The sequence below is a fragment of the Podarcis pityusensis genome (genome assembly GCF_964106645.2).
Source record: "Podarcis pityusensis genome assembly, chromosome: Z".
Taxonomy (NCBI): domain Eukaryota; kingdom Metazoa; phylum Chordata; class Lepidosauria; order Squamata; family Lacertidae; genus Podarcis; species Podarcis pityusensis.
In genome coordinates, this window is record NC_138044.1 from 30163582 (window position 1) to 30177467 (window position 13886).

The following is a 13886-nucleotide window of genomic DNA, read 5'->3' on the forward strand; positions in this document are numbered from 1 at the left end:
GCCCCCCACCCCCCAAGTGCCAGCAATGCAACCTTTGACCCTCATTCCTTCCAAGTGAATGAGGCCCTTGGCAGGACAAAAAATAACAATAAAAGGTTCCCTGTGCCTGGGTTAGATTACTGAACTAAGGCTGGGGAGGCCCAGTCACCCGTCATTAGGCCACACGTTAATAGAAACAAAGGCCTGCCTTTACCTGGAGTCTCAGATTCTGGATTTCTTGCTCCAAGGCTCGCTTGCTGTATTCCAGGTCTTTCAGCCGGAACTCTCGGTCTCCGTCGTTGTGCCGGAGAGAGAGGAGCTGCTCTTCCAGCGAGCGGCACTTCAGAGTGTACTCCCTGAGGGCTTGCTGTGAACACACATGGCAGGAAGCAGGTCAGCTTAGACAACCTGGGGCCAATTTACCAGTGGGAATGCTGTACCTTGCGTACCCCCTACCACCAAGGTACTTTGATCCTCAGAGCAAGCACGCTTAACATTGCCACGTGCTCCTAAGGCTCAGCTCAGGTCCACTAAGATTTATTGTTTCAGTCCGATAAGCATGCAAACCTACCTGCTGTTGGCGATTATTCTCTCGCACCGACTCCAGAAGGGTTTCATACTCCTTTACTTGGGACTCTTTAAAAGCCAGGTCTTTCTCAAGCAGCACTTTGTCAGTTTCCAGTTTCTGTGAAAGCAAAATGCTCATTATGAAAAGGACTTTTTTTTTTTTTTTTTGGAAAATTCAGATGACAATTTTGAAAATTCAGATGGGCCCATGCTGCTATGATGGTGGACGCGCAGGACCAAGAATTCTAATGGGGAAACTAACATGCTTATTGCAATGTGTAGAGACAAACCTGAAACTCCTCCTTACTGGGCCCAAAGCTAAAAATCTCTCAGGTGATTTGAATGGTAGCCAGGAAGCCAGGAAGTGGTTCAAAAACACAGTTTGAAGGACAGCAGAATAGGGGCACATACTACTGTTCCATCAGCAACTGCAACTCAGTCACATACTGGTCCAAGGGGACTATATCCCCAAAAAAGAGCTGGGAGGACTAGGAACCTTTGGGGGGGGGCAAGGGTTCTCTTTTGGTATGTATTTTATTTACTTATTTAGATAACATCTGTACTCTGCACTTCGGCTGAAGAAGCTCCCAGAGTGGCTTATATGCAATCAATTAAAACAAGGCAGCCCTTGCCCACATATCTAAAAGAAACAGCATTAAAGGAAAAGGGGAAGAGAAGGGAAGAGGAGAGAGAGGAAGCAAGCTCAAGTTCTCAGCGAAGGACTCGCTTCTGAGGAATTGCTACAGTGCATGCCTAAGGGTCACTTTCAGAGAGGACCATAAAGCATCCATAGCCTTTGATTTGATCAACCAAAAACGAAGATGACAAGTTCCTACAAAATGCTTGAGAAGAAACAGCTAACAAGAAGTTTCATTTGGAAATGCTGAAGTCACTTGCCTCTGCCCAATTGGACAAAGGAAAAATTGTGTTTATCAAGAACATGTCACGTGACAGTGGTCTTTGAAATCAAGGAGGGTTTCAAAAGGAGGTAGTGTACAGTAGAAGGGTCTGCCATGCAAGCAGAGGCGGGGTCAACAATTCTGGTAGTCGCACCCTAAGTAGATTTGGGAATCCCACTCTTGTATACCAATTGATGAACTAATCAAATACATTTGGACACAGACTAACCAGGACAGCCACTCACCCCTAAGTCATCCTGAAGATGAACAAGCTCTTCTCGAAGGTTGTTGAATGTAGCAAGGACAAGCCTCATTGACTTATCAGCAGTTACTCTCATCTAGGAAAGAAGGAGAGAAAGAAAGGAAAAGCAAATTTCAGGGTCATTTCAGAGAAGCAAAATAATCTAGTTACTCCAACTAAGTTCTACTCAGAATAAGTCCATTAATATTAATATACCTAAGTTAGCAAAGTCCATTATTTTCAATTGGCCTTCTCTGAGTAGAACTAACACTGGATACAACCCATTAATTCAAAATAAAATAAGTTTAAGGTGCCCAGTAAAAAAACAACAACACCCTTGCATCTGTTTGTCTGGGATGTAGCAAGTTTTATCCTCTTAGTAAGAGCTATACAAGGCAAGCCAATTTCAACAAGTTCTGCCAAAAAGAATAAAAATTATATAGCCCATTCAACATCATGGGGAAATTTAAAAAATCTACATCATTTTTAATATTGAATGAGAGAAGTACAACTTTTCATTTTTCAGAAATGGGATTCAGATTCAGAACCCAATCTGTATCTGCCTCTGGAGTGCTTCAAAGCAAATCAGGGTGTTTTCCAAAGCACTGAATCAGGATCTGAACTGAATCTTATGGTTGCTGTAAGAGATGGGCAAATCTGTATCCAATGTACACATTTTTGCAGAGTGTTTCCGCCTTACAAAGTACATTCATGTATGTTACTTTCACTTATAAATGCATGTCTATGCACACTTTACCCTAGTATATACATTTTTGTGCTTGGCACTTAGCCAGGCAACTGTGTTGCAAAATTTGAAGAACGGCACATTGGAAAGAATAGCTGTGTTTTGGTCCTCATATTGTTTTGGATACTGTGAATTAGAGTGAATTTCTCCCCCATCCCTAAAAATCAAAGTAGGTAAGACCTCCCCCTTGCTGATTTTTATTTTATTTACACTTTTGTTGCGAATTGGTTTTATTTATAGAATTTATATGGGCTTGTAATCCCAACACCCCTCTCTAAAGATATAGTGTTCTTCCTGCCTATTATATGCACACATGCAGGAATGAAAGAGTTCTTTCTAGCCAATATCTGATTCCTGATTATAATTTTAAATTTGTCCAGAGTTTGCTGTTGCTTGTTTAAAAATATGTTCTGATTGTTGTATGCTTAGAAGTTAAAATAAAGACTACAAAATAAGACTAGGGAGAAACCTGGCATTTTCAAATCACACATGTAAAGCATGGATCAGCATCCACAATGGAATCTGTTGATTTGTTCAGACAAGTCGCTGCAAATGAGAACGATGGTATTTTTTTAAAAGTGTTTTCATAACACAAAGCCAGGAAATATTCCCTTTTAGTTTTTGCAGATTACTTTCCACCTCACGCCCACATACGGAATGCCCTACCTCCAGGAGATAACGGATTTGTTGCTTTGTTGATTCAGAAATCCCTTTAGGAATCAAACTCTCAATATCTTCCGTCTATTAATTTAGAAACAGGAGACAAAAAAGACAGAGTGAGTATTAGAACTGGTTCTCATCTACTGATAGCAGCAAAAAATAAATCATGGAACAAGCACAAAATATTATGAGCAACTGAAAGACAGAGAAAGCAGAATGGCAACAGACTCTTGTTGCCTATTAGAGTTAAATGCCAGGTGGGGCAGAACCACTATGCTAACTCTCTGGCAGGTTAGTCACTGTTGCTTGCTAGGAGGGAGAGAGACAGGGCAGCACGGTGCAAGCACCCTGGCAGAACCAATATAGTGCTCTTGTTGGTGCATCTGCATTAGCTGACCTCCCCACTCCCAGTAGGCAACAGCAACCCACCTGCCATGACACTAGTGAAGCAGCTCCATCCAACACAATTAGCTTCTTCTGGTAAAAGGGCTGTGAGGACTGGAAAGCGCAGTATCTCTGAGGCATCAAGGGACCTTGTGGTTCACCCTCATTAGAGAGCTTGCACCTCAGTAATTAGCAAAGTGCACACTTAGGGATTGTACTGAAAAGAGGAGTTCCTTGTGAAGAACTTCAGACAATGTAGCCTTTTTCTTCAACCAAGCAAAAAAGAAAATGTCACAAGTTTTCAGCAACTGATGGACTTAAGCAATTAAAGTATTCATCAACTTTACAGCAGCCTTCCTGCAAAATGTTTGGTTACAGGCCTCATTATCTACAACTTGCTAAGAGCATGGCGACCACTAAATCTTTTGCACACTCAATCTGCTCATTGTGGAAATAGTTTTTGCCCATCATTTTGATAAAGTGGGATTATGATAGAAATATGTTATAGAATATATAACCCATCTATGATTTCATAATCATTTAAGGAAGCATTAGTTTGAACACCTAACCATGGTTTAATGACTGATCACAAACCAGTGTGAGAAACAGGTTTGCTTTCCATGGTTTGCATTAAGAAACCATGGCTAAGACACTTTCCCTACCTCTTCAACACTTTCTGCTTGCAATTTGGCAAGTAGGCATTACTATCTCCACACATCCCTCCACAGGCTAGTGCTTAATTCAAGCGATCAAAAACCCTGGTGTAAGGTAGCTAACTATGCTTAGGTAATGTCTGTACAAGTTCAGGATATTTGTTGTGAGATTCACTGGACTGCAGCCATGGACCATTGATGGAGGATACTAAAAATCTTTAAGAGTACTTACTTGATTCAGAGAGTCGATTTCATATCTCCTGTAAGAAAAACAGGACATCATTAGCACAGAGTATTTCCAAATGCACATAATTTTCATTAGCCAGCTGTGTAACGTTTTCAACATTTCTTTAAAGTCCTCTTGGGTGATTCAGGCAAGAGGTAAGCTTTCATTCTTAAATATAACCTTTTCGTTCCTATAGCTGCAAATGCAGACAGAAGCAGACAAAATGCATACATTTATAAACAAGAAACACACACCATTCAAAATACACACACACATGCACACAGTCCAACAGTTCATTAACTGTGCCTATTTGCAGAAGGGCTCCATAATGATTGACATGTATACAATCAAACAAAATTTTCACAACATGCTCCAATCATGTAACTTGGATTATGTGACTGGTTGCAGAACTGGGGAGACTCATCTTCAAATTCAGAATTCATGACCTCCTGCTTTCTAAATTCACAGAATTTCTCAAAAAACAGGCAATCAAATGGTTAACTACTCACAAGCAGAATGGAGTTGCAGAATGCAGCTGAACTGACCATTCCTCCTTCCATCTATAAAACTCTGACTAACATTCTTAAGATTCCCAGAGCACCAGAAATAGGGGTAGGCACAAAGTTACCTTCCACCTAGCTTCTCGATATGCTGGAGTAAACAGCTATAGAGTTCGCTGCTCTTGCGGTGCAGTTCTGCCAGGAGCTCGCCAAAGAACCGAGAGTCCAACTGATCATTTACTTCATAAACACATTTCACCTGGTGGGAGACAAATAAAAGACCGCTTTAGGGTCTGCTTTGCCCATGAATGTGGGAAATGATTTGGGGCATTTGCAATCGTTCTTTAAAACAACAGCAGCAACAACATCATCCCAATGTGATTAAGAGAAAAATGTCAACAATTAAAACATACTTAAAAACAATTTCAGTACAGACACCCAGACTGTATAAGAATTTCCTTTTAAAGAGTCTTGTTCGGAAAAGAAGATATTCAATTAAGTACCGGAAACACAAAAGAAATGGCAGTCTGAAGCAATACGGTGCATGCGACCACCAGAGAGCCAATACAGAATGAAAAATGTGCATGAGCAAACTGGAAAGAGGAACTTTGCTAGAGATGAAAAGGACCCGCATGCACTGTAAAATCATTATGACTAATTATTGCTTAATTATATCCAAGGTTTGCTCTCTGGTCTGCTGGTGAAACCCTTAGGATTGGTGTCTGGAATGGGGTCTTCTCAGTGGTGGCCCCACATTTCTGGAACACCTCCCCCGGGAAGTACATAAAGGCTCATCACACCTAAGAACTCTCCATGCATGCTGATTCCAGCTTGCATTTGCTTAATGCCCTGTGTCTAATATTCTTTAGCTGCTGCTAGCTTAAAACTAATGGTTAAATATTTAATTTGCTGTATTCATGGGCTGTTGTTTATATTTTTAATGTGTTTTATTTATTTTTTGTGTGCCTTGTCAGGGCAGTGTACCCTGCAAGGTGAGCTATAAGAAATTTTAAATCATAAAATAAAATCCTACTCTCAGAGGATGTGAGCTCCAACTTTGCGGAGGAAAGGTGAAGAGAAGATGCAAAAGTAAAGAACTATAGCCAGAACCCCCAGGGGCTCATTGAAACAAGCCTAGTCAGCTAAAAAGTTTGTGTGAGAGAGAGGAGACAAAACAGACGAAAATGATTCATCCTTATTAGACTCCATTTCTTCTCTCCCACCCCCCAGACACACCAGAATAAAAGCAGCAGTATTGGCTTAGGAAAGCCACCAGCTTCAATTCCAGCTGTTCCCACAATGTGCATTTGACCTCCTGAGGGGCCTAAGGCCTGTTGGCATGTCCTGTATTTAATTCATGTTATTAGAATCCAGTCTTCTCCTCTCTGCCTGCAAGCGCTCCACCTTAGTACGTTCGGTTTCTTAATTCTGTGGCTAACAGCACTTTTCTGCTAAGGTACTTGCAAAATTGCCTGCCTTTTGCTGGAGGCAAATGAACACACATTTTGACTCTAGTTCCCAATACCATCAGCACAGAAGCTCAGAGCAAGAGTGGTCCTGTGCTACCCAGCTGCACATTACTCATGTTGCAACCGTAAGCAAAATGGTTGAGAAAACAAGATCCAGCTTTTATCCTAGATGCTAATAGCAAGTGTGGATCTTTATGTAGCAAACAAACAAAACCCCCACTATCCATGCAGAGGAGAGGAGGTTATTAGCAGGCTCAGAAGAATCCCAAGCAGTGTCAGAAACTCAGATATATAAGCCAAGTGCAAAATGGCTCCTTAAACCAGGGTTACAGCCGCCCAAATGGAATGCCTAGTTGCAATTTTGAGGCCAAAAGGTTCGAAAGTTGTATTTTTCAATACGACTTTTTGGTTCCTGAAATTCATTCTGATTGTATAGATAAAATTTAACTGACAGAATACTACAGGATGTGTTGTTGCTAGTGTGTGAAAACAGCCACAATCCAAGGATCCCCAGGCATGCACCTCCAGATGGTTGAGACATCCAGGCATCTTCACTTGGTTGCAAGTGGCCTATAGTTACAGTGGTGCCCCGCAAGACGAATGCCTCGCAAGACGGAAAACCCGCAAGATGAAAGGGTTTTCTGTTTTGGAGGCGCTTCGCAAGACGAATTTCCCTATGGGCTTGCATCGCAAGACGAAAGCCCATAGGGAAATGCTGGCGGTCGGGAGCAAAGACTTTCGCCCACAGCCGGCCTTCAGAAGAGGACCTCTTCTGAAGGCCGGCGGGGGGCAAAAGTCTTTGCTCCCCCCGCCTGCCTTCCCCCCCCGCCTGCCCCGGGCGATCTTAAAATGCTGGCGGGCGGGAGCGAAGCGTTCGCTGCCGACCCCCAGCATTTTAAAATCTCCCCGGGACAGCAGAGAAGTCTCTGCTGTCCCGGGGAGATTTTAAAATGCTGGGGGTCGGGAGCGAAGCGTTCACTGCCGACCCCCAGCATTTTAAAATCTCCCCGGGACAGCAGAGACTTCTCTGCTGTCCCGGGGAGATTTTTAAATGCTGGGGGTCGGCAGTGAACGCTTCGCTCCCGACCCCCAGCATTTTAAAATCTCCCCGGGACAGCAGAGACTTCTCTGCTGTCCCGGGGAGATTTTTAAATGCTGGGGGTCGGCAGTGAACGCTTCGCTCCCGACCCCCAGCATTTTAAAACGCTGTTCCGAAGCGGGGCGGGGGGCGGGAACACCTGCCCCAGCCGCCCCACTTCGGAACGCTGTTCCGAAGCGGGGCGGGGGGGGCGGGAACACCTGCCCCAGCCGCCCCACTTCGGAACGCTGTTCCGAAGCGGGGCGGGGGGCCGGGAACACCTGCCCCAGCCGCCCCACTTCGGAACGCTGTTCCGAAGCGGGGCGGGGGGGCGGGAACACCTGCCCCAGCCGCCCCACTTCGGAACGCTGCTCCGAAGCGGGGCGGGGGGGCGGGAACACCTGCCCCAGCCGCCCCACTTCGGAACGCTGCTCCGAAGCGGGGCGGGGGGCGGGAACACCTTCTGAAGGCGGGCGGGGGGTGAAAGTCTTTGTCCCCCCTGCCTGCCTTCCCAGGGGCTTTTAAATCGCCCCGGACAGCGGAGAAGTCCTCCGCTGTCCGGGGCGATTTTAAAATGCCGCCCGCCAGCATTTTAAGATCGCCCGGACAGCGGAGAAGTCCTCCGCTGTCCTGGGGTTTTTTAAAATGCTGGGGGTGGGAAGAAAAGCCCTTGTCCCCCCCCCCAGCCTTCAGAAGAGGTCCGGGGACAGACTGTCCCCGGACCTGGTCTGAAGGCGGTTTCCCTAGGAACGCATTGATTGATTTTCAATGCATTCCTATGGGAAACCGTGCATCGCAAGACGAAAAACTCGCAAGACGAAGAGACTTGCGGAACGAATTAATTTCGTCTTGCGAGGCACCACTGTATTTTATTTTAGTGTTCTGTTGGAAGCCGCCCAGAATGGCTGGGGAAACCCAGCCAGATGGGCAGGGTATAAATAATAAATTATTATTATTATAGCAGGTGCAAAATGCACCTGTCACCAGGTGAATTTCAAACGCTGGTCCCAAGGTTTGCCAAAATAGTAATTTGTTTCCTCCTATCCACCACCCAATATTGACTGAGTGTGCTCAGCAGCTATAGAATGCTAACTCAGCTGGGGGGTGGGTGGATTAGAGCACCTTGCGAGGGAGCATCTGCTGGACAGAATGCTGGACAGAATTCTACACTGCAACATTTCATTAGAAGTCCCAACTGTATTTCTAAATGCAACCTCAGAAGAACAAAAGTGAGAAGCTAAGAGTTAAAAATCATAGCAGGTCTAAGAGATATTACAACATTCAGTTATATTGCCACCTATTCGGCAATGGAATTATTAAACACACACAAATCCTCACAAGGAAAATACTCAGTAGGATCTCCTAAATATTGACCTGGAAACTGTTCTCTGATCTCCGCCCCCCCCCCCCCCAAAAAACAACAGACAGGCTCCAAAACAATTTTCACCAACCTGGCGCTCTCCAGATGTTGTTGGAGTACAACCCCCATCACCCCCAGGCGCTAAATGTTACAAGGATAGCATCTGCCCTTGGGGACAACTTCAAAAAAATCTCCCATCTAGTACCTTGGAGGGTAACATGTTAAAACATGACAACAAAACTGCTCTTCCATCATTGGGTATTGTTAGACAATATAGTCATGGTGTATAATTGTCAGGCCCAGTGTTTTTTATTCACATCTTTTATTCTCTATTTAAGAATAAACTATGCTTGCACGGGGTCCCAGGGTAGCAAATAAAAAGCAGGCAAACCAACAATACACATCTTTACATATTTCTCAGCAAAGACCACTATATCTAAAGACTAGGCCTAAGCACTGTAAGCTTCATTGGGCTAGGATTTTCCATACAGCCACTTCTCAGAGCTTCCCATGCTAGTCTCCGTCTGGTTATCATCAAGCCATGTTGCGGCTTTAGAAGACTCAAGTCAAAAAGAAACAAGCAGAAACATTTGTGGGAACCTGAAGTCTATTCTAAAGAGGAGCCATTCTTACCGGTTCACAGGTCTGAAGGGTGACCTTCTTCACATTCCCACTTCCGAAATCATTGACACAGATGGGACTTACGTCATAGCAATTGCCCGTCTGGGTTTGCTGGCACTGCTGGACCACTTGGACATGTTCCACTGGTTGGCTGACTTGGCACTGGTCAGACTGGAGGCCATATTGGTATTGCTTTTTCATTAAAAGAAACAGAATTCATTCAGAACTGAAGCATTGCACTCAAACCCTTCCCAGTCATAACTAGTGGTGGGCGAACCGGTCAATTTCAATTTATTTCTGTTGTCTCAGTTCTCCACATCTATTTGCAATGTTTCATAAAGTCCTCGTGAAGATTCGCCAACATTATAGTGCACATTTTTGTCTAATATACACTTTTTTTGCAAAGCAATTTTCCCTAATACAGTGCACCTTTGTATACTTTGTATCTATACATTTTGTATATATTTGAATATATTATATAATGTTTACACTTACACACACACATACATACACATACACACACATTCTATATTCCATATTCCATTTTCTATATTCTATACTGGATATGTATATGTGTGTTTATATATATGTATTTATAGGGACTCTTTGCCCTAGTATTTGCATTTTTGCACCTTAGTACATTATTTGAAACATCACCACTAGCTATTTAAATGCTTCTGAGTAGCCAAATGTGCTTCATTTGATACAGAGGGCACACCCACACTTCAAGTTTAAACAGGTTTGTAAGGAATCCAACATGAGAGCTTTTTCCCATTATCTTTTTTATATATAAATTTTTTATTAGGAATTTAAACAAAACATATTATCTGAAAACATATCATCCTTAATTCCCCCATTTTTCTCCCTCCCCTTTTTTCCATTATCTTAATCTTGTATCTCCATTATAGCTTCTTCAGATGACCTTTGAAAATTGGACCATGACACTGACAATGCTTTGCTAGAGAAGTCTTAGTTCTAGAGTTCCTTGATTGAGAGTCAAGACTCCTGAAGCATAATCCTGTGCACATTTACTGACACACTATGTACACTGGGTCTTATGCTCAGGTAGAGCATGCATCAGATTGCATCCTTAAAACAAGTTTGAAAATGGCCTAGAACTTGTGGTGTTGACATGTCCTTAGAGGAAATCCCTTCCTCCACAGGGTGTCGAGTGTCCACGCTGGTCTCTAGGGCTAGGTCTCCATCCTCATTTTCCCCATGGAACACCATGCACCTGCCTGACCTGAGTTTTGCTGATTCAGCTCAGGAGGAGCTCTATGGGGGCGTCAAGATGATGCAGCTGCGCACTTGCTTAAGTAACCTGGAACTCAATCACTTTGTAGGCATCGTAATCTTTAAGATGTGGAGTCAGATTAGCTGAGCTAGGGGGAAGGGTTGGAAAACGTCCACCACTGTCATCTTTGATGCCAGTCTTCAGGTTGCCTCTGTTGCAAAAACACTAGTTGAGACCAAATTTTCTTGCTCTCTTGCTTCTGGCTTTTGGCCAGATTGGTGCTGGAGCCAAATACATGTAGGTTCCTGGTCAACATACAGACTCTGAAGACTCTGATGTGGTCATCCCAGATTGCAAACATTTTCTCTGCTCTGTAGTAGGCTTCATTAAACATTTGGTGCTGTAAAAGCTAGGAATTCAAGACTCTACTTCTAGTTCAAAAGCTGGTGATTAGTTCTTACTGGCTGTATCTTCTTGGCCAGTGTTGTTTTAATGCAGCCTTTGCTAACCTGGTGCCCTCCAAATTTTTTGTACTACAACTCCAATCAGTCTCAGCCAGCATGGATTCACTGGCTGGGGATGATGAGACTTCTTATCCAAAACATCTGGAGTGCACCAGGCTGATGAAAGCTATTTTAGTACCCTAGCTCTGACCAGTTGAGGCTTCCTTGGCTACTGGAACTATTAAGCAAGGCTGCTGAGAAATTCAAGCTCCTTTTCAAGTGCTGAAACTACTGGTTTAGGTCTCTAGGCTTGTTTCTGTGCCTGGGTCTACATTCCAACCTACTCCTTCAAACTTTGTCTGTCTACCTACCTACCTTTCTGACTTGAGATTTTGCAGCTACCTGAAAAGCGATTGCCTTTGGGGACTCCCTAGGACATATGTATTGCTTTTGTAGGGTGACTTATATTTATTTCAAGGTTAGAATGGTCCATCTACACTTCCCTTCTCAACTTGAATGTGTGGAAATAGATAGATATTCAAAATACACCTCCAGTACCCTTTTCCCCACAAGGAAACAAACTCCGAAAAAGTATTTCCCTGGAACATTATACTCCTGGGGGAAATAGGGATTGCAAAAACAATACTATCCATTCAGTCTTTTAAAAAGGTTTCCATTCATCTGTCGCAGGGACAGTGTTCATTGCAAAGGCAGGACTGAAAAGTCTGAAAAGAAACAGGTGCTTCTTTGTGTCCAGAAGATCAAACAATGGTGAAAGGGGAGAGGGTAGGAGATCTATTTAGGGATTCAGACAACTTAAACTTAGCTCTGTTCTTATTGGCTCCTGACAGCAATCCTTAGATCTGAGAAAACTACTTTTAAATGTTATGAGTTTGGGGGTTTTTCTGGTGAGGGTTCCTCTTAAAAGCTAGGGACACTTACCTGATCTGGATTTAGCAGTTCATATTTTCTTATTGTCTTTTCATATATCACCTTATTTCCATCTCTTAGAAGTGGAGACAGGGGCTCCTGCAAATATAAAACAACCATTACACGTTTGCATAACAGCACTTGTGTGATTCAAATCATCAGCAGCAACTAAGAAATAAAAGAGGCTGTCTCTATTTGAGTTCCAGATGGAGATGTTAAGTTGGAATGCAGCGATATTGAGCAGAACATTTTCCCCTCAGGACCGTTTCCTGATGCTGGGGTTTTTTTTTTTCTGCGGGAATTGGGGGAATTCATTATTTTAAAGAAATGCATTGTTTCATAAAATTAACTGGTAACATAATGAACAGATACAACAATAGTTAAATTGGGCGATTAGGGGAAAAACAAAAATCAAAGTTGTAATTAACTTTTTTCTCATGAGACTATCCCTAGGGAGCGCGTATATTTATGTACAGAGCTCTCTAGGCAGGCAAAAAATAATAATGTTTGGAGGAATTTTTAGCAGCTTCAGCTTTCTTAAAAAGCAAAATAACAGAAAGTGAGTCGCCATGACTTAAAACCAAGTCCAAGGCCACATTCCCCCATGGGAAGTCTTTTGGGGGCCACCTTCTAGCAGTGGGAGGCACCAGTGGGGAACGTAGGCAGAACAATGGATATGACTCTTCTCTTTAGGTTACATTTCACCCACACAAGAGCCAGGAAGTTCTACATGTACACAAAGCCTCTTTCTACTCTCCATCCTCTGTTCAGGCAAGCAAGAGGCATTGGTAGTGAGGGGTGTGGCCTCAGGAGATTGCTGAGGGTGAGATATGGGCTAAAGGCCTGAGGATCTCCTCCTCAATTTAAAACACTCCATCTGGCTGAGAGAGAGAGAAGCAAGATCCACTTCATTGGTTCTGCTACGAGTTTAGTTAGCATTTGGCTCCTCCTCTCCCTTAACTGCCACCTAGTAGTATCCATTCAATCAGGCTGAAGTGAAGGGAGAGATGGGAAGCAGGGTCCACACCCTCAGTTCACTTGAGGGCTCAGCTTCATTTGAAACCCCCTCAACTGGCATCTAGCCACAGATACTCCATCAGGCTACAAAAGAAAGAGTCAAGAAAACAGGATTGGGCCTTCCTCTCTCTGAACAGCTTATTTTCAAGCTGGTCATCATAGGAACTTGATAACTCTACACACTGATGCCTGAGTTTCCTTCTTTTTTTTCTCCTCATCTTTTTTTCCTTTCCTGTTGTGACTGAAAATTTGAGGACTGTTTTGTTTGCTATTGATTTCCCTAGGCGCTTTAGTGGCTAAATATCAGTGTAGAAAGCTTTATTTAATAAACATTTTTTTAAAAAATGTTTACAAGTTATTTCAATGAAATTAACTTCCAAGTAAAGCCTGGGTTTCTTTGCACCGCTTTTTAAGGCTGCAATCCTAACTGTGTCTATTCAGAAGTAAGTCCCATTGAATTGAATGGGGTTTACTCCCAGGAAACTGGAGTTGGGACTGTAGCCTTAGATGGCAATACTAGACATACTTTCCTGAGAATAAGCCCTTCTGGAAACAATGGAATTTGTTTCTGAGTAAACATGCATAGGAATGTTCTGCAAAGTGTGCCTTGTTGATTGCTTTTTAATCAAAATTTTCAGTTCAACCACTTTTGACTATTTGAAAAACATATATAGCATATAAAGGTTAATGTGTCATGGTTGTTTTCTTTTCTTTTTTCATTTTGTTTTACTAATAAATATGACATGCTAAATGAGATCTCAGATTAATTCAAGGCAGTGACAAATTTTCAGATTTCAGATTGTTTTGAGGGAATCCTAAATCCCTCTGCTAGTGAGCCTGAATTCACTGCTACTGGCACAAAAGGAAAAAGCTGAAAGGG

The 13886-nt window shown here is 43.0% G+C and overlaps 1 protein-coding gene across 1 annotated transcript in view; it reads right to left on the reverse strand.

Moving 5' to 3' along the window:
• The window catches only part of POF1B (POF1B actin binding protein), a 44537-nt gene that overhangs the window by 11806 nt on the left and 18845 nt on the right, over nucleotides 1-13886 (reverse strand). The window contains exons 3-10 of the mRNA XM_080989519.1: nucleotides 12002-12088; nucleotides 9395-9574; nucleotides 4983-5113; nucleotides 4361-4388; nucleotides 3098-3172; nucleotides 1691-1783; nucleotides 551-664; nucleotides 194-346 (exon numbers count right to left, since the gene is read on the reverse strand). Coding sequence (XP_080845645.1) covers nucleotides 194-346; nucleotides 551-664; nucleotides 1691-1783; nucleotides 3098-3172; nucleotides 4361-4388; nucleotides 4983-5113; nucleotides 9395-9574; nucleotides 12002-12088 — 861 coding nt within the window. The remainder of the gene's footprint in view (nucleotides 1-193; nucleotides 347-550; nucleotides 665-1690; nucleotides 1784-3097; nucleotides 3173-4360; nucleotides 4389-4982; nucleotides 5114-9394; nucleotides 9575-12001; nucleotides 12089-13886) is intronic.